At 42.7% G+C, this 19,811-nt stretch overlaps 1 protein-coding gene across 2 annotated transcripts in view; it reads left to right on the plus strand.

The window, feature by feature from the left end:
- LOC109892502 (voltage-dependent calcium channel subunit alpha-2/delta-2) overlaps nucleotides 1-19,811 on the plus strand; it is a 91,939-nt gene that overhangs the window by 35,336 nt on the left and 36,792 nt on the right. For both annotated transcript variants that reach the window (XM_031825713.1, XM_031825707.1), the window contains exons 3-4: nucleotides 4,748-4,864; nucleotides 6,944-7,003. In XM_031825713.1, the coding sequence (XP_031681573.1) occupies nucleotides 4,748-4,864; nucleotides 6,944-7,003 (177 nt within the window). The remainder of the gene's footprint in view (nucleotides 1-4,747; nucleotides 4,865-6,943; nucleotides 7,004-19,811) is intronic.

Genomic DNA, 19,811 nt, shown 5'->3' on the forward strand with positions numbered 1-19,811 from the left:
GATGACTGCCTTGCCTGGTTCACCAATTACTTTGCAGACAGAGTTCAGTGTGTCAAATCGGAGGGCATGCTGTCCGGTCCTCTGGCAGTCTCTATGGGGGTGCCACAGGGTTCAATTCTCGGGCCGACTCTTTTCTCTGTGTATATCAATGATGTTGCTCTTGCTGCGGGCGATTCCCTGATCCACCTCTACGCAGACGACACCATTCTATATACTTTCGGCCCGTCTTTGGACACTGTGCTATCTAACCTCCAAACAAGCTTCAATGCCATACAACACTCCTTCCGTGGCCTCCAACTGCTCTTAAACGCTAGTAAAACCAAATGCATGCTTTTCAACCGGTCGCTGCCTGCACCTGCATGCCCGACTAGCATCACCACCCTGGATGGTTCCGACCTAGAATATGTGGACGTCTATAAGTACCTAGGTGTCTGGCTAGACTGCAAACTCTCCTTCCAGACTCATATCAAACATCTCCAATCGAAAATCAAATCAAGAGTCGGCTTTCTATTCCGCAACAAAGCCTCCTTCACTCAAGCCGCCAAGCTTACCCTAGTAAAACTGACTATCCTACCGATCCTCGACTTCGGCGATGTCATCTACAAAATGGCTTCCAACACTCTACTCAGCAAACTGGATGCAGTCTATCACAGTGCCATCCGTTTTGTCACTAAAGCACCTTATACTACCCACCACTGCGACTTGTATGCTCTAGTCGGCTGGCCCTCGCTACATATTCGTCGCCAGACCCACTGGCTCCAGGTCATCTACAAGTCTATGCTAGGTAAAGCTCCGCCTTATCTCAGCTCACCGGTCACGATGGCAACACCCATCCGTAGCACGCGCTCCAGCAGGTGTATCTCACTGATCATCCCTAAAGCCAACACCTCATTTGGCCGCCTTTCGTTCCAGTACTCTGCTGCCTGTGACTGGAACGAATTGCAAAAATCGCTGAAGTTGGAGACTTTCATCTCCCTCACCAACTTCAAACATCAGCTATCTGAGCAGCTAACCGATCGCTGCAGCTGTACATAGTCTATTGGTAAATAGCCCACCCTTTTCACCTACCTCATCCCCGTACTGTTTTTATTTATTTACTTTTCTGCTCTTCTGCACACCAATATCTCTACCTGTACATGACCATCTGATCTTTTATCACTCCAGTGTTAATCTGCAAAATTGTAATTATTTGCCTACCTCCTCATGCCTTTTGCACACATTGTATATAGACCCCCCCTTCGTTTTCTACTGTGTTATTGACTTGTTAATTGTTTACTCCATGTGTAACTCTTTGTTGTATGCTCACACTGCTATGCTTTATCTTGGCCAGGTCGCAGTTGCAAATGAGAACTTGTTCTCAACTAGCCTACCTGGTTAAATAAAGGTGAAAAAAAGCTGTGTTTGTTCTCAATTAAAATGGTTAAAAACTATCATAGAAAGGTACTTAATTGTTAACCAGAAATAATTTGACTGTGAGATAAAAACAGCTGCATTGGACCTTTTAACTCGACCCTGGAACATAAAAATACTATTTGGGTTGAATAGTATGTCATGTCTGCACTGCAGCTATTAGGGCTGGGTGGATACCAGTATTACAATATTTTTTCCATGGCAAAAATGAAAATACGAAGCAGACGAAACTCTTTGGTCCTTTAAATACCTGCTATATGTAAGATATTGTGTGCTATAGCTTGAAAAATAAATACATGTGACTCTGGATGGCAACATAATGATGTTTGTTTCAAACATTAGGGCTGTTTTCCTAAAGAAGTTTAATCTGTTTCACGTTTTGTTTCCTTGCCACGTTACTAATGAATATTGTGATATTGATATCGTCACGGCCTTAGTAGCTATACCACATGGCCAGATGTATGTGGACACCCCTTCAAATGAGTGGATTCAGCCATACCTGTTGGTGACAGGTGTATAAAATTGAGCACACAGCCATGCAATCTCCATAGGAAAAACATTGGCAGTAGAATGGCCAATACTGGAGAGATCAGTGACTTTCAACGTGGCACCATCATAGGATTCCTCTTTTCCAACAAGTCAGTTCGTAACATTTCTGCCCTGCTAGAGCTGCCCTGGGCAACTGTAAGTGCTGTTATTGGGAAGTGGAAACGTCTAGGAGCAACAACGGCTCAGCGCAAAGTGGTAGGCCACACAAGTTGACAGAACGGGACAACGAGTGCTGAAGCGTGTAAAAATCATCTGTCCTCGGTTGCACTCACTACCGAGTTCCAAACTGTCTCTGGAAGCAACATCAGCACAAAAACTGTTCGTCGGGACCTTCATGAAATGGTTTTCCAAGGCTGAGCAGCCGCGCACAAGCCTAAGATCACCAGTAAAAGTGGTCACCAGTAAAAGACAGTACTGTGCAGCCGTCTTCATCGACCTCGCCAAGGCTTTCGACTCTGTCAATCACCATATTCTTATCGGCAGACTCAGTAGCCTCGGTTTTTCGGATGACTGCCTTGCCTGGTTCACCAATTACTTTGCAGACAGAGTTCAGTGTGTCAAATCGGAGGGCATGCTGTCCGGTCCTCTGGCAGTCTCTATGGGGGTGCCACAGGGTTCAATTCTCGGGCCGACTCTTTTCTCTGTGTATATCAATGATGTTGCTCTTGCTGCGGGCGATTCCCTGATCCACCTCTACGCAGACGACACCATTCTATATACTTTCGGCCCGTCTTTGGACACTGTGCTATCTAACCTCCAAACAAGCTTCAATGCCATACAACACTCCTTCCGTGGCCTCCAACTGCTCTTAAACGCTAGTAAAACCAAATGCATGCTTTTCAACCGGTCGCTGCCTGCACCTGCATGCCCGACTAGCATCACCACCCTGGATGGTTCCGACCTAGAATATGTGGACGTCTATAAGTACCTAGGTGTCTGGCTAGACTGCAAACTCTCCTTCCAGACTCATATCAAACATCTCCAATCGAAAATCAAATCAAGAGTCGGCTTTCTATTCCGCAACAAAGCCTCCTTCACTCAAGCCGCCAAGCTTACCCTAGTAAAACTGACTATCCTACCGATCCTCGACTTCGGCGATGTCATCTACAAAATGGCTTCCAACACTCTACTCAGCAAACTGGATGCAGTCTATCACAGTGCCATCCGTTTTGTCACTAAAGCACCTTATACTACCCACCACTGCGACTTGTATGCTCTAGTCGGCTGGCCCTCGCTACATATTCGTCGCCAGACCCACTGGCTCCAGGTCATCTACAAGTCTATGCTAGGTAAAGCTCCGCCTTATCTCAGCTCACCGGTCACGATGGCAACACCCATCCGTAGCACGCGCTCCAGCAGGTGTATCTCACTGATCATCCCTAAAGCCAACACCTCATTTGGCCGCCTTTCGTTCCAGTACTCTGCTGCCTGTGACTGGAACGAATTGCAAAAATCGCTGAAGTTGGAGACTTTCATCTCCCTCACCAACTTCAAACATCAGCTATCTGAGCAGCTAACCGATCGCTGCAGCTGTACATAGTCTATTGGTAAATAGCCCACCCTTTTCACCTACCTCATCCCCGTACTGTTTTTATTTATTTACTTTTCTGCTCTTCTGCACACCAATATCTCTACCTGTACATGACCATCTGATCTTTTATCACTCCAGTGTTAATCTGCAAAATTGTAATTATTTGCCTACCTCCTCATGCCTTTTGCACACATTGTATATAGACCCCCCCTTCGTTTTCTACTGTGTTATTGACTTGTTAATTGTTTACTCCATGTGTAACTCTTTGTTGTATGCTCACACTGCTATGCTTTATCTTGGCCAGGTCGCAGTTGCAAATGAGAACTTGTTCTCAACTAGCCTACCTGGTTAAATAAAGGTGAAAAAAAAAAAAAAAAAAAAAAAAAATGTGCAATGCCAAGCGTCGGCTGGAGCAGTGGAAACACATTCTCTGGAGTGATCAATCACACGTCACCATCTGGCAGTCCGAAGGACGAATCTGGGTTTGGCGGATGCCAGGAGAACGCTACTTGCCCTAATGCGTAGTGCCAACTCTAAAGTTTGGTGTCTGGGGCTGTTTCATGGTTCGGGCTAAGCCCCTTAGTTCTTGTGAAGGGAAATCTTAACGCTACAGCATAAAATTACATTTTAGACGATTCTGTGCTTCCAGCTTTGTGGCAACAGTTTGAGGAAAGCCCTTTCCTGTTTTAGCATGATAATGCCCCCATGCACAAAGCGAGGTCCATACAGAAATGGGTTATCGAGATCGGTGTAGAAGAACTTGACTTGCCTGCAGAGAGCCCTGACCTCAACCACATCAACACCTTTGGGATGAATGCGAACGCCAACTGCAAGCCAGGCCTAATCGCCCAACATCAGTGCCCGACCTCTCTAATGCTCTTGTAGCTGAATGGAAGCAAGTCCCCGCAGTCATGCTCCAACATTTAGTGGAAAACCTTCCCAGAAGAGTGGAGACTGTTATAACAGCAAAGGGGTACGCCATATTAATGCCCATGATTTTGGAATTAAATGTTTGACGAGTAGGTGTCCATATACTTTGCAGGCTGCTAAGCAAAGTATATGGACTGCTAAGCGCCACATATAAACAGATATATGGTCTGGATGTGCTGGGTGCCTCCTTGTTGCTGTCAACTCAAGGATCAGAAACGGTTGCAAATGATGTTAAATGCAGTAATACAATCAGTACATGTACAACATATGTGGAACTGTCATTTAACTGCACTCAAAAGGATGTCTGTTTTTTAAATCTTTTTGCAGATCTACAATGAGAAAAGAAGGCAGTTCAGCCTGGTAAAGAATTCTCCTTATGAGATGGTGGAGAAGGTAGCGTCAGACATCGAGAAGCTACTGGCCAAGAAACGCAAAGCACTTGATGTAAGTCAGCAATTTGACTTCTATTTATATCACAAATAAACATAACATTTAGTGGCAGTTTGACAAACAGACTTAGCTCGGTCCTGGGCTAAAAAGCAAGTTCAATAGTGAATCTCCATTGAAAATGCTTCTTAATCCAAGATTCCCTACTGGAAATTTCACACAAAATGAACCCATTTCATATGCAATATATTCGTATTGCGAACGCAATGACTTGATAACCTGTTTCCAATACATTTTTTATCTATACTGAACAAAAATATAAATGCATTAATTTCAAAGATTTTACTGAGAAACAGTTCTTAAGGAAATCAGTCACTTGAAATAAATTAGGCACTAATCTATGGATTTTACATGACTGGGCAGGGTCGCACCCACTTGAACCAGGCCCACCCACTGGGGAGCCAGGCCCAGCCAATCAAAATTAGTTTTTCCACACAAACGTGCTTTGTTAGACAGAAATACTCCTCAGTTTCATCAGCTGTCCGGGTGGCTGGTCTCCGACTCAGATGATCCCGCAGGTGAGGAAGCCGGATGTGGAGGTCCTGGGCTGGTATGGTTACACCTGGTCTGCGGTTGTGAGGCCGGTTGGTTGTACTGCCAAATTCTCTAAAATGACGTTGGAGGCGACTTATGGTGGAGAAATGAACATTCAATTCTCTGTCAACAGCTCTGGTGGTGGATATTCCTGCAGTCAGCATGCCAATTGCACGCAACAAAATGCCACTAAAATGTGAAGTTTGTCACACAACACAATGCCATATATGGCATTTTGTTGTCCCCAGCACAAGGTGCACCTGTGTCATGATCATGCTGTTTAATCAGCTTTTTGATATGCCGCACCTGTCAGGTGGATGGATTACCTTGGCAAAGGAGAAATGCTCACTAACAGGAATGTAAACAAATCTGTGCACAAAATTTGAGAGAAAAGCTTTTTGTGCATATGGAACATTTCTGTGATCTTTTATTTCAGTTCATGAAACATGGGACCAACACTTTACATGTTGCGTTTATATTTTTGTTCAGTATATTTAGGAACAAAAAATGCACCCGAAACCAGCTGGTGTTTGTGAAAGCAAAGACAGGTGGAATGCATTTAACAAGTTACAATTCAATTTGTGTTACAGTAAACATTTGTTATTGTATAATTCATTTATAGTTTTAATATATGTCCAGGAAACTGGTCCATAATGTAGAATATGTATAGGAACAATAGAAGGCAATGTTACATTTCCTTTTTGCACAAATTATAGACAGCTTCTACAAACATTGCAGTATAGCAGTTTAGATTTTTCCTTTTGCAATGCGAATATTGTACTGCATTTCGATCAGGTCCTTTACCAATTTTTCCTATCAGCAGAATAACTTGTTTATAAAAGATCAAATCAAATATGTATAAAACAAATGTGAATAGACCTACCTTGTTGGTACTAGTTTCTTCTGAGGCTGAGATTCTGATATAGTTGTGAAAAAAAGGATTGCACCAGCACCTATTTATACCTGCACAATAGAAAGTGAAATTCAGGTGAGGAGGGCTGTCTAGCTCCCCTATTGCTATACCCATTTCTTGTAAATGGAGTCATTATAGTAATAGAGGGACCATAGTTTTTCAATATAACTTTCACTTTTTTTCTACAGGTAAGAGCATCAGGTGGTTATGTGGTTTAGACAGAAAGACGAACACTCAGCTCTTATAGTCTTCTAAACCCATTACATTTCTATGAAGTCAGACCATTTAGGCTACTTTAGAAATGGGCTTATGAGGTGAAAAAGACCCAGAACCGCCCATGTCCTCCGTCCTCCGCGAGCGCTGAGATTAAATAGAGCTAGCAACCAGCATAGCAACAGACGCTTTGGTTCATTACGTAGGCAGGTCAGGATTTGACCGTTTCTAGCAACGGCCCTAGCAATAGACGCTAACAGCTAATTGAATCCCGTTGTGTACTTTTGGCAGTGGACATAAATAAATAATGTGAATATAATTTTTAAAATATCCCTCCCATTCAACTAGGACTATTCAAAATAAAGGGCAGGACTTTTGTTTTCTCTGTTCTCTAACCTGAACTCTTGAACTTGCAGAGGCTGGCCAGTGAAGCAGAACGTGTCCAGCGAGACCATCCCTGGCACGACAGCGTCAAGGTAACACTACTGTAACACACTCTACCAGCAGACTGTCTGCATTTGTAATGTATAAAAGATTCAGCAGGGGGTCATGATACTAAGCACATCCCCTATTGATGTAATGATTAGATCAACAGTAAATGTTCACACAAACATCATCATGCACTCCTCAAAGTCATCAATGACCTCCTCACCACTGCTGGTACTGGTGCCCTCAACATCCTAATTCTCCTTGACCTTACATAACTTTTCAGACCCTTTGCTATGATTTTCGAAATTGAGCACAGGTGCATCCTGTTTCCATTGATAATACTTTCTTTCTACAACTTGATTGGAGTCCACCTGTGGTAAATTCAATTGATTGGACAAGATTTGGAAAGGCATACACCTGTCTATATAAGGTCTCACAGTTGACAGTACATATCAGAGCAAAAACCAAGCCATGAGGTGGAAGGAATTGCCAGTAGAGCTCCGAGACAGGATTGTGTCGAGGCACAGATCTGGGGAAGGGTACCAAACCATTTCTGCAGCATTCCAGGTCCCCAAGAACACAGTGGCCTCCATCATTCTTAAATGGAAGAAGTTTGGAACCACCAAGTCTCTTTCTAGAGCTGGCCGCCGGGCCAAACTTAGCAATTGGGGAAGAAGGGCCTTGCTCAGGGAGGTGTCGAAGAACCCGATGGTCACTCTGACAGAGCTCCAAAGTTCCTCTGTGGAGATGGGAGAACCTCTCAGAAGGACAACCATCCCTGCAGCACTCCACCAATCAGGCCTTTATGGAAGAGTGGTCAGACGGGAGCCACTCTTCAGTAAAAGACACATGACAGCCTGCTTGTAGTTTGCCAAAAGGCACCTAAAGACTCTCAGACCATGAGGAACAAGATTCTCTGGTCTGATGAAACCAAGATTAAACTCTGGAGGAAACCTGGAGGAAACCTGGCACCGTCCCTACGGTGAAGCATGGTGGTGGCAGCATAATGCCCTTTGGATGTTTTTCAGCGGCAGGGACTGGGAGACTAGTCAGGATTGAGGCAAAGATGAACAGAGCAAAGTACAGAGAGATCCTTGATGAAAACCTGCTCCAGAGCGCTCAGGATCTCAGACTGGGGTGAAGGTTCACCTTCCAACAGGACAACCACCCTAAGCACATAGCCAAGACATTGCAGAAATGACTTCGGGACAAGTCTCCGACTGTCCTTGAGTAGCCCAGCCAGAAACCTGACTTGAACCCAATCAAACATCTCTGGAGAGATCTGAAAATAGCTGTGCAGCAACGCTCCCCATCAAACCTGACAGAGTTTGAGAGGATTGGGAGAAACTCCCCAATTTCAGGTGTGCCAAGCTTGTAGTGTCACACCCAAGAAGACTAGAGGCTGTAATCGCTGCCAAAGGTGCTTCAACAAAGGGTCTGAATACTTATGTAAATTTGATATTTCAGTTTTACATTTGTTTTACATTTGCAAACATTTCTAAAAACCTGTTTTTGCTTTGCCATTATGGGGTATTGTGTGTAGATAGATGTAGGAAAAAAATATTGAATACATTTTAGAAAAAGGCTGTAACGTAACAAAATGTGGAAAAAGGGGTTTGAATAATTTCCAAATGCACTGTATATTTGCAACTGCTCAACTAAAAAAATATTGATCGACCAAACAATCGACCAGTCGACTAAACGGGGTCAGCCCTAAAGTCTACACCTATATTTGAGCATGAATTATCTTTAAAAAAGCTACATTTTCTCTAAGCCTCATGTCAAAATGTGTAGAATAACACGAGATGAGCTATAAAACCCCACATTTTCCTCTCTGCCCCATGGCAAAGTGTGTAGTATTTTATTGCAGGAGCTTTAAAACAGCAACATTTTCTCTCTGCCTCATGTCAAAATGGGTAGAATAGCATGAGATCAGATATAAAACCCCACATTGTTCTCTTTGCCCCATGGCAAAATGTGTAAATTTGCAGGAAGTTAACTGCTTCCACCCAAAACTAATGTCTGTCTATGCCACTGGTGACACTAGTGATTTAATCCACCATTTACATGAGCCCAGATCCATAGGCTACATTTTTCACTTTGTTTGGCCATTGGCAATTTAGCATTAGGTTAATTTGGCTGTAACATCGAAAATGCAGCATTCAGCAGAAATGTTGGTAGCGTGACCTGTTTTGTCTAACTATGAACATTATTTTACCCAAACCGATTGTGAACCCAAATGTGTAACTGATTCTAGTGGGGGGGGACTATACAGTGCCTTCAGAAAGTATTCACACCCCTTGACTTTCTCCACATTTCTTTGCATTACAGCCTCACTTTAAAATGTATGAAATGTAGATTTTATTTTGTCACTGGCCTACACACAATACCCCATAATGTCAAAGCGGAATTATGTTATTCAAAAGAAAATTGTCAATAAGTATTCAACCCCTTTGTTATGGCAAAGCTAAATAAGTTCAGGAGTAAAAATTTGCTTAAATAAGTCACATAATAAGTTGCACACTCTGTGCAATAATAGTGTTTAACATAACTCTGTACCCCACACATACTGTACAGTTATCTGTAAGGTCCCTCAGTCGAGCAGTGAATTTCAAACACAGATTCAACCACAAAGACCAGGGAGGTTTTCCAATTCCTCGCAAAGACGGGCACCTATTCTGCCCTACAAAGCAAAAGAGCAGTAACTGCACATTTGGTCAGAAATGTGTTGACATTATTGATACGTTAAATACATGCTTTGTCATGTGGAGAAATATCCTGCCTCCACTGTGCTGTTTTGGAGAAAAGGTTACGGTGAAACCAAGGAAAAAAGCAGTAACTTCCATCACTCACTTCAGTTACTGCCTTTTACCTTGGTTTCACCGAGATTTGGGCTGCAGTTACTGCCTTTTACCTTGGTTTCACCAAGATTTGGGCTGCAGTTACTACGTTTACCTTGGTATTATTTATTGTTGTTTGCTAATACAAGTTTCAAACTATATAACACTGACAGCCACGTACAAATAAATCTATGAACACATATTTTTGTAAAAAAATAAATATCAGAATGGAAATGTATTCCAGTGGGTGTACCAAGCAAGAAGGCAGTAACTGCTGTCTAGGGTCAAAGGTCATGTCAGAGGTCAATTTTAATTTAAAAAAATACATAGTAAAACAACAGATAACTACATCTCCAATGATCAGACTACAATTAATTTAGCTGGAAAAAGTAAATTTAAATCTGTGAGCAGTTCCTGCTCTTTTACTTGGTAGGGCAGTATCGGAAGATGTGTAAAAGAACATTTAATATCCCTTTGAGCATGGTGAAGTTATAAATTACTTATTGGCTGGTGTATGAATAGACCCATTCGCTACAAAGATACAGGCGTCCTTCCTAACTTAATTGCCAGAGAGGAAGGAAACCACTCAGAGATTTCACCATGAGGCCAATGGTCCCTTTAAAACAGAGTTTAATGGCTGTGATTGGAGAAAACAACATTGTAGTTGCTCTACAATACTAACCAAATTGACAGAGTGAAAAGAAGGAAGCCTGTACAGAATACAAATATAAAAAAATATGAATCCTGTTGCCAACAAGGCACCAAAGTAATAGTGCAAAACATTTGGCAAAGCTATTCTGAAATGCCACTTTCCTCAAGTAACCTGTTTTGCTAAGCAAAAATGGTAGGCATAAATGCAAAAGAGCAGAGTCAGATGATGGCAAGGTTTTGAAAATCAGCCTCAACCACCTGAAAAGTGATTAATTAGATTTTTCTTCAGAGTGGGAAAATTTGTAGAATCAAATGTCACATGAACATATTCAAACCCACAGGATTTGGGAAACATAGATTTGGGGTGGCTAACCGTCTTGGAGAGCTACCTGTAGTCAGGATTTTCTACGGTCCTATTTTAAAGGGATAGTTAATGTTTTTTTCTTGTGGACAAGGAGAGACTGCAGTCCATCCTATAGCTAGCCACTGCCACCAACTGTTAATATGAGCATAAAATAAAAATGTAATTCAATGTTCCCATGTTAGAATACTCTAAATTCCATGCCCAAATAATATCAAAGTATCTTCCAACCAAGTGGTAAAATGTTGTGTGTATTCAACTTCAAAAAGAATCCTGAATACATCCGACTGGTATGCACCGATATGACATTTTTGGCCAATACCGATATTTTCCTTGCCAAAGAAAACCCAATACCAATAACAGATATTAAACATTTTAGTGGCCTTTTAAGCATTCTAGTACAGTTAAATAGTTGAAACACACATAAACTGACTAAAAGTTATTTTGTTGGCATTTACTTATGTCCCCAATAGCAGTAAAACATAATCATAACCTATTTATTTCACTTACTTGCTGTGCTGTTTCATTGTTCATTTGTTCAGTCATTTCATTCTCAACCAGGATTTTATCACACATGTCAAGCAGTAAAGTTTCAGCTTTGTCTGTCAATGGCCTCTTCTGTCGTGGGTCCTCCTCCTCAGTGCGCACTGTCACTGTGTCCGTTTCCATCTTGTCCAGCTGTGTCTGTAACATTTCACGTAAACCCTGTTTCTTGTCTGCATCGAAGTAGCGGTCCTTGTACCTAGCATCGAGCATGGTGGCGACACAGTAAAGAGGCTTAGAGAGAATGCCACCGAATCGCTTGTTCACAGCCTCTAGTATAGTAGTTTTTCAAGTTTTAACCCCATGGTCTTTTGGCAGTTTTGCTGAGCAGGTGTTTAAATGACATGACAGAGGGTTTCACGTCTGCTGCAGACGCAGTTGATGAGATCAACTTTCGAATGGAGCTAGGAGTGTGTTCATGTTTTCAATGAGAGTCCACTGGTTTGTACTGATTGTTGCACGCCAAGCACTCGTTTTTTTCCCAGCAGGCTCTCCATTATGTAAAAAGTGCAGTTCTGTTTTCACTCCAAGCTGCTCCTGTATTGCTTGCAGGTGGTTGTATGCTAGCTGCGAGTGTTTAAAATGACCCACTATCTTCCTACTTGTTGCCAATGTCAGATTTGCTGCGTTGGGACAAAACACCTTTGTTCACAGTCAGTTGCAGCGTGTGTGCCATGCATGGCAAACTGGCGACTCCGCATTCTTCCAAAGCCGCCTTTATTGTCGACAAGGAGCCCCGCCGATCCATCACGACTGGACTGCCGACGTTATCGCCTGATGTGGTCTCAACAGGCTATTCTGTTACGATATCGCTGCAGAACCATCTAATAGCCCCGGCCCGCTAGCTTTTCTGAACACTGTGTCCCCTGCTTCCCCGTAGTAGTGACTACCGAACAGCACCCTGACTTACCTATTGCTGCTCTTTTGACCCTATGATCAATCGGCTACATAGCTGATGCCCCCTGGACTGTTTCAATAACACGGCACCTCATTTTGTTTACCTGTCGGCCCCAGCCTCGAACTCAGGTCCCGTATGTACCTAACTGACACGCTCTGCCCATTCATTGCCATTTACCCATTGTTGTCTTAGCTCTCCTGATCAACACCTGTGATTGCTTTATGCCTCTGTCTAATGTCAATATGCCTTGTCTACTGCTGTCTTGGCTAGTTTTTGTTTTATTTCACTGTAGAGCACTCAGCCCCTCTCAAAATACCTTAGATAGCTCTTTCGTCCCAACCCACACACATGCGGAGACCTCAACTACGTTAATTGATGCCTCCAAAGATTAAACCTCTCTCATCATCACGCAACGCATAGGTTTACCTCCACTGTACTCACATCCTACCATACCCTTGTACAGTGGGGAGAACAAGTATTTGATACACTGCCGATTTTGCAGGTTTTCCTACTTACAAAGCATGTAGAGGTCTGTAATTTTTATCATAGGTACACTTCAACTGAGAGAGACAGAATCTAAAACAAAAATCCAGAAAATCACATTGTATGAATTTTAAGTAATTCATTTGCATTTATTGCATGACATAAGTATTTGATCACCTACCAACCAGTAAGAATTCCGGCTCTCAAAGACCTGTTAGTTTTTCTTTAAGAAGCCCTCCTGTTCTCCACTCATTACCTGTATTAACTGCACCTGTTTGAACTCGTTACCTGTATAAAAGACACCTGTCCACACACACAATCAAACAGACTCCAACCTCTCCACAATGGCCAAGACTAGAGAGCTGTGTAAGGACTTCAGGGCTAAAATTGTAGACCTGCACAAGGCTGGGATGGGCTACAGGACAATAGGCAAGCAGCTTGGTGAGAAGGCAACAACTGTTGGCGCAATTATTAGAAAATGTAAGAAGTTCAAGATGACGGTCAATCACCCTCGGTCTGGGGCTCCATGCAAGATCTCACCTCGTGGGGCATCAATGATCATGAGGGAGGTGAGGGTTCAGCCCAGAACTACACAGCAGGACCTGGTCAATGACCTGAAGAGAGCTGGGACCACAGTCTCAAAGAAAACCATTTGTAACACTACGCCGTCATGGATTAAAATCCTGCAGCGCACGCAAAGTCCCCCTGCTCAAGCCAGCGCATGTCCAGGCCCGTCTGAAGTTTACCAATGACCATCTGGATGGGAGAAGGTCATGTGGTCTGATGAGACAAAAATAGAGCTTTTTGGTCTAAACTCCACTCACCGTGTTTGGAGGAAGAAGAAGGATGAGTACAACCCCAAGAACACCATCCCAAACGTGAATTATGGAGGTGGAAACATCATTCTTTGGGGATGCTTTTCTGCAAAGGTGACAGGACGACTGCACCGTATTGAGGGGAGGATGGATGGGGCCATGTATCGTGAGATCTTGGCCAACAACCTCCTTCCCTCAGTAAGAGCATTGAAGATGGGTCATGGCTGGGTCTTCCAGCATGACAACGACCCGAAACACACAGCCAGGGCAACTAAGGAGTGGCTCCGTAAGAAGCATCTCCAGGTCCTGGAGTGGCCTAGCCAGTCTCCAGACCTGAACCCAATAGAAAATCTTTGAATGGAGCTGAAAGTCCGTATTGCCCAGCGACAGCCCCAAAACCTGAAGGATCTGGAGAAGGTCTGTATGGAGGAGTGGGCCAAAATCCCTGCTGCAGTGTGTGCAAACCTGATCAAGAACTACAGGAAACGTATGATCTCTGTAATTGCAAACAAAGGTTTCTGTACCAAATATTAAGTTCTGCTTTTCTGATGTATCAAATACTTATGTCATGCAATAAAATGCAAAAGAATTACTTAAAAATCATACATTGTGATTTTCTGGATTTTTGTTTTAGATTCAGCCTCTCACAGTTGAAGTGTAACTATGATAAAAATGACAGACCTCTACATGCTTTGCAAGTAGGAAACACTGCCGATTTTGCAGGTTATCAAATAATTGTTCTCCCCACTGTATTTACATTATGCCTTGAATCTATTCTACCACGCCCAGATATCTGCTCCTTTTATTCTCGGTCACAAACGCACTAGACGACCAGTTCTTATAGCCTTTAGCCGTACCCTTATCCTACTCCTAACCTGTTCCTCGGGTGATGTAGAGGTTAACCGAGGCCCTGTAGCCCCCAGTTCCACTCCTATTCCCCAGGCGCTATCATTTGTTGACTTCTGTAACTGTAAAAGCCTTGGTTTCATGCATGTTAACATCAGAAGCCTCCTCCCTAAGTTTTTTTTCTCTCACTGCTTTAGCACACTCCGCCAGCCCTGATGTCCTAGCCGTGTCTGAATCCTGGCTTAGGAAGGCCATCAGAAATTTCCATCCCCAACTACAACATTTTCCACCAAGATAGAACTGCCAAAGGGGGTGGAGTTGCAATCTACTGCAGGCTCCTGCAGACTTCTGTCATGCTCTCCATGCTATCCATGTCTGTGACCAAACAATTCGAGCTTCTGCTTTTAAAAATCCACCTTTCCAGAAAAAAGTCTCACTGTTGCCGCTTGTTACAGCCCCCCCGTCATACCCCAGCTGTGCCCTGGACACCATACGTTAATTAATTGCCTGCCATTTATCTTCAGAGTTTGTACTGTTAGGTGACCTCAACTGGGATATTCTTGACACCCCGGCCATCCTACAATCTAAGCTAGATGCCCTCAATCTCACCCAAATTATCATGGAACCTACCAGGTACAACCCCAAATCCGTAAACATGGGCACCCTCTTAGATATCATCCTGACCAATCTGCCCTCTAAACACACCTCTGCTGTCTTCAACCAGGATCTCAGCGATCACTGCCTCATTGCCTGCGTCCGTAATGGGTCTGCGGTCAAACGACCACCCCTCATCACTGTCAAACGCTCCCTAAAACATTTCAGCAAGCAGGCCTTTCTAATTGACCTGGCCCGGGTACCCTGGAAGGATATTGACCTCATTCTGTCAGTAGAGGATGCCTGGTTATTCTTTAAAAGTGCTTTCCTTAAATAAGCATGCCCCATTAAAAAATTGTAGAACCAGGAACAGATATAGCCCTTGGTTCTCTCCAGACCTGACTGCCCTTGACCAGCGCAAAAACATACTGTACTGCATTAATATTGAATAGCCCCTGCGATATGCAACTTTTCAGGGAAGTTAGGAACCAATATACACAGGCAGTTAGGAAAACAAAGGCTAGCTTTTTCAAACAGAAATTTGCAATCTGGTTTCCGAACTGGTCATGGGTGCACCTTAGCCACGCTCAAGGTCCTAAACAATATAACTGCCATCGATAAAAGACAATACTGTGCAGCCGTATTCATCAACCTGGCCAAGGCTTTCGACTCTGCCAATCACCGCATTCTTATCGGCAGACTCAACAGCCTTGGTTTCTCAAATGACAGCCTCGCCTTTTTCACCAACTACTTCTCAGACAAAGTTCAGTGTGTCAAATCGGAGGGCCTGTTGTTCTGAATTTTTGTGGCCTTCCTGTTCATGGGCCAAAGCCTTTGGAAAATATGTAGAATTGCAGGAAATGAGCTTTGTTTTTTTTTAATGTAAGGAGCATAATCCATGGAAAAGTTAGCTTGCTAGGTATTCTGTAAACTAGCTTGACATGCTAGAATGTAATTGAAACAACTTGAGAAAAAAGTAACTTCAAGAAAAGGGGTTTATTATCTTCTGAAGCAATTGAGTGTCCTGTCTTCATTATAACAGTTATATTTTGCTATCTCACAGAACAAATGCGATCTCTGTGACGAGACCTTTAGTCAGTGAATTAAGCTGTCTCCATTGTAAATACTATTTTTGTCATACATGCCTTCAAAATACCGTAAACCCCCTTAAGTATTCCCTTACCTAAGGAAATATTTCAACCAGGATGTCAAGAATATCCCAGTATTACCTAAGGTACTGTAACCAGGCCCTGGAATGCCCCCCCCCAACCCCCCCACCATGGCCTAACCATAAGGCCCCCCCCCCCCCCACACACACACACACTCTTTCTCCCATACACACTCTTACAAACAGAAAAAAAAACTTACTATCCTTGTGGGGAATAAACAATTGATTCCTTAACCTTTAACCTAACCTTAACCTTAACCCCAAACCCTTAACCCTGAACCTAACCTTAAATCCTAAACCTAAACCCTAACCTTAAATACAGTGCCTTGCGAAAGTATTCGGCCCCCTTGAACTTTGCGACCTTTTGCCACATTTCAGGCTTCAAACATAAAGATATAAAACTGTATTTTTTTGTGAAGAATCAACAACAAGTGGGACACAATCATGAAGTGGAACGACATTTATTGGATATTTCAAACTTTTTTAACAAATCAAAAACTGAAAAATTGGGCGTGCAAAATTATTCAGCCCCTTTACTTTCAGTGCAGCAAACTCTCTCCAGAAGTTCAGTGAGGATCTCTGAATGATCCAATGTTGACCTAAATGACTAATGATGATAAATACAATCCACCTGTGTGTAATCAAGTCTCCGTATAAATGCACCTGCACTGTGATAGTCTCAGAGGTCCGTTAAAAGCGCAGAGAGCATCATGAAGAACAAGGAACACACCAGGCAGGTCCGAGATACTGTTGTGAAGAAGTTTAAAGCCGGATTTGGATACAAAAAGATTTCCCAAGCTTTAAACATCCCAAGGAGCACTGTGCAAGCGATAATATTGAAATGGAAGGAGTATCAGACCACTGCAAATCTACCAAGACCTGGCCGTCCCTCTAAACTTTCAGCTCATACAAGGAGAAGACTGATCAGAGATGCAGCCAAGAGGCCCATGATCACTCTGGATGAACTGCAGAGATCTACAGCTGAGGTGGGAGACTCTGTCCATAGGACAACAATCAGTCGTATATTGCACAAATCTGGCCTTTATGGAAGAGTGGCAAGAAGAAAGCCATTTCTTAAAAATATCCATAAAAAGTGTCGTTTAAAGTTTGCCACAAGCCACCTGGGAGACACACCAAACATGTGGAAGAAGGTGCTCTGGTCAGATGAAACCAAAATTGAACATTTGGCAACAATGCAAAACGTTATGTTTGGCGTAAAAGCAACACAGCTCATCACCCTGAACACACCATCCCCACTGTCAAACATGGTGGTGGCAGCATCATTGTTTGGGCCTGCTTTTCTTCAGCAGGGACAGGGAAGATGGTTAAAATTGATGGGAAGATGGATGGAGCCAAATACAGGACCATTCTAGAAGAAAACCTGATGGAGTCTGCAAAAGACCTGAGACTGGGATGAAGATTTGTCTTCCAACAAGACAATGATCCGAAACATAAAGCAAAATCTACAATGGAATGGTTCAAAAATAAACATATCCAGGTGTTAGAATGGCCAAGTCAAAGTCCAGACCTGAATCCAATCGAGAATCTGTGGAAAGAACTGAAAACTGCTGTTCACAAATGCTCTCCATCCAACCTCACTGAGCTCGAGCTGTTTTGCAAGGAGGAATGGGAAAAAAAATTCTGTCTCTCGATGTGCAAAACTGATAGAGACATACCCCAAGCGACTTACAGCTGTAATCGCAGCAAAAGGTGGCCCTACAAAGTATTACCTTAAGGGGGCTGAATAATTCTGCACGCCCAATTTTTCAGTTTTTGATTTGTTAAAAAAGTTTTAAATATCCAATAAATGTCGTTCCACTTCATGATTGTGTCCCACTTGTTGTTGATTCTTCACAAAAAAATACAGTTTTATATCTTTATGTTTGAAGCCTGAAATGTGGCAAAAGGTCGCAAAGTTCAAGGGGGCCGAATACTTTCGCAAGGCACTGTATATCCCTAATTGTAACCCTAAACCTAACCCCTAAGTCTAAAATAGCCTTTTAATGTGGTGACCGGCGAAATGTTCCCACTTGTCCGAATTTTCCTGGTTTTACTATCCTTGTGAGGACTTCAGCTCCCCACAAGGACAGTAAAACCAAGAACACCCCCACACACACAACACCTGCTGGTTCACTCATACACTGACACATCACACTCTTACCCTTCCTTGAGCTCTTTCCCCCCCTTCTCTTTGTTTCATGATTTTTCTCCCTGCTTTTTAGTTTCTCATTGTTTTCTTTGGATATCTGCTTTTTTTGTTTTGTTTCTACAATTGTAAAGTGACTTTGGGTCCTTGATAAGCACTTTATAAGTCCCATGTATTCTTCCTCTTCTTCTCATCAGATTCCAGGCCCCTTATTCACCATGAAACTCAAAGGTTTACCACCATGTCTGTTTACCACTACTACAGCCGCTGGAGTCCAATAGTACTATTTCCTAGTAATCTACACAGATTTGCAAAGATTAGATTACGCTCATCCCACGCCACACTGCATCATCAATCATCCATCCTTGCGCACAGTCAGTCATTAATATAGCCAGTATGTTCTGAGATCACCAGTCAGGGGCAGAGGATGGAGCTCAGGGATGGAGCACTGCTGAAGGGGGAGCACTGCTGAGTCCTACACACATTGACATTCCACTTTTCCACATGGTTTGGTCCATTAGCTCATTGAGGTAGGACAGGGCCTGTGGACTCATCCCCCATCCTCCCTCCCTCCCTCGCCACACCAGCCCACTCCAGCCCTCCCAGCAGCAGTGACTCCCTCTGTGAGCCTCACCACCACTGGCTCGCTCTCTGTGTATGAACCAGCAGAGCTCACAAGTAACAACTCTTCCCATCCTCATGCACCAATAAAAAAGAGTTTGGTTGGATGATTCAGTGGGTTTTACCACACTGTTGTATTGTATTCAGTCGTGGGTGTATTATGTATATGAAATACAGGGGTGTAGTTTGTGGTGTTCCTTCATGACAGCAGGATAGTTTGTTTCAGATGAGTATTTCCAATTTATTTTATACTTGTTGAGGGAGTATGGTCGTTAACTCTGGTTACCCTATTATAAGATTGTGACAAACTTAGGGTTGCCCAGGGAGGGTATATTACTGGAAACTTTACAAGTTTACCAGAAGTTTGGTAACTTTCAAGTTTTTATTTTATTTGATCAGATTACATCTAGAGCCTTTTTAGATACTCCAGATTATCACAGGTGTCTGTATTTATTTCTGATCCTCTGTGAGGCCTTATCACATGTAAAATATATAATATAGGTCAAATAAAATAAAATGACAAAGCTGTAAAACATTATCTGAAATATAAACCATTAACTTAGTGAATACCGTTGGTGTTTGTGAGGTTTTCAGCATTAAATATCATATATATTTTTTGACATACTTTTATTTACTTTACTATCTCAATATGTCTTTGTTTTAAATGTTTTGGCGTCAAACTGGTGGCAGTTGTGAAAAAAGTCAATAGTTGGAAGAGTTGCTTGGTTCATTGAAAATAATGCCATTGTTGACTAGATGCTTTTTTTTCATTAATTAGGCTATTTTCACTTGAACTATATGGTCTATCCACTAGAAACTCAAGGTCAATATGGACACATACAAAAAATGACTACTATAAATGAATACATTTTTATAAATTACCAAAGTT

The sequence above is a fragment of the Oncorhynchus kisutch genome, linkage group LG1 (assembly GCF_002021735.2).
Source record: "Oncorhynchus kisutch isolate 150728-3 linkage group LG1, Okis_V2, whole genome shotgun sequence".
In the NCBI taxonomy this organism is placed as follows: domain Eukaryota; kingdom Metazoa; phylum Chordata; class Actinopteri; order Salmoniformes; family Salmonidae; genus Oncorhynchus; species Oncorhynchus kisutch.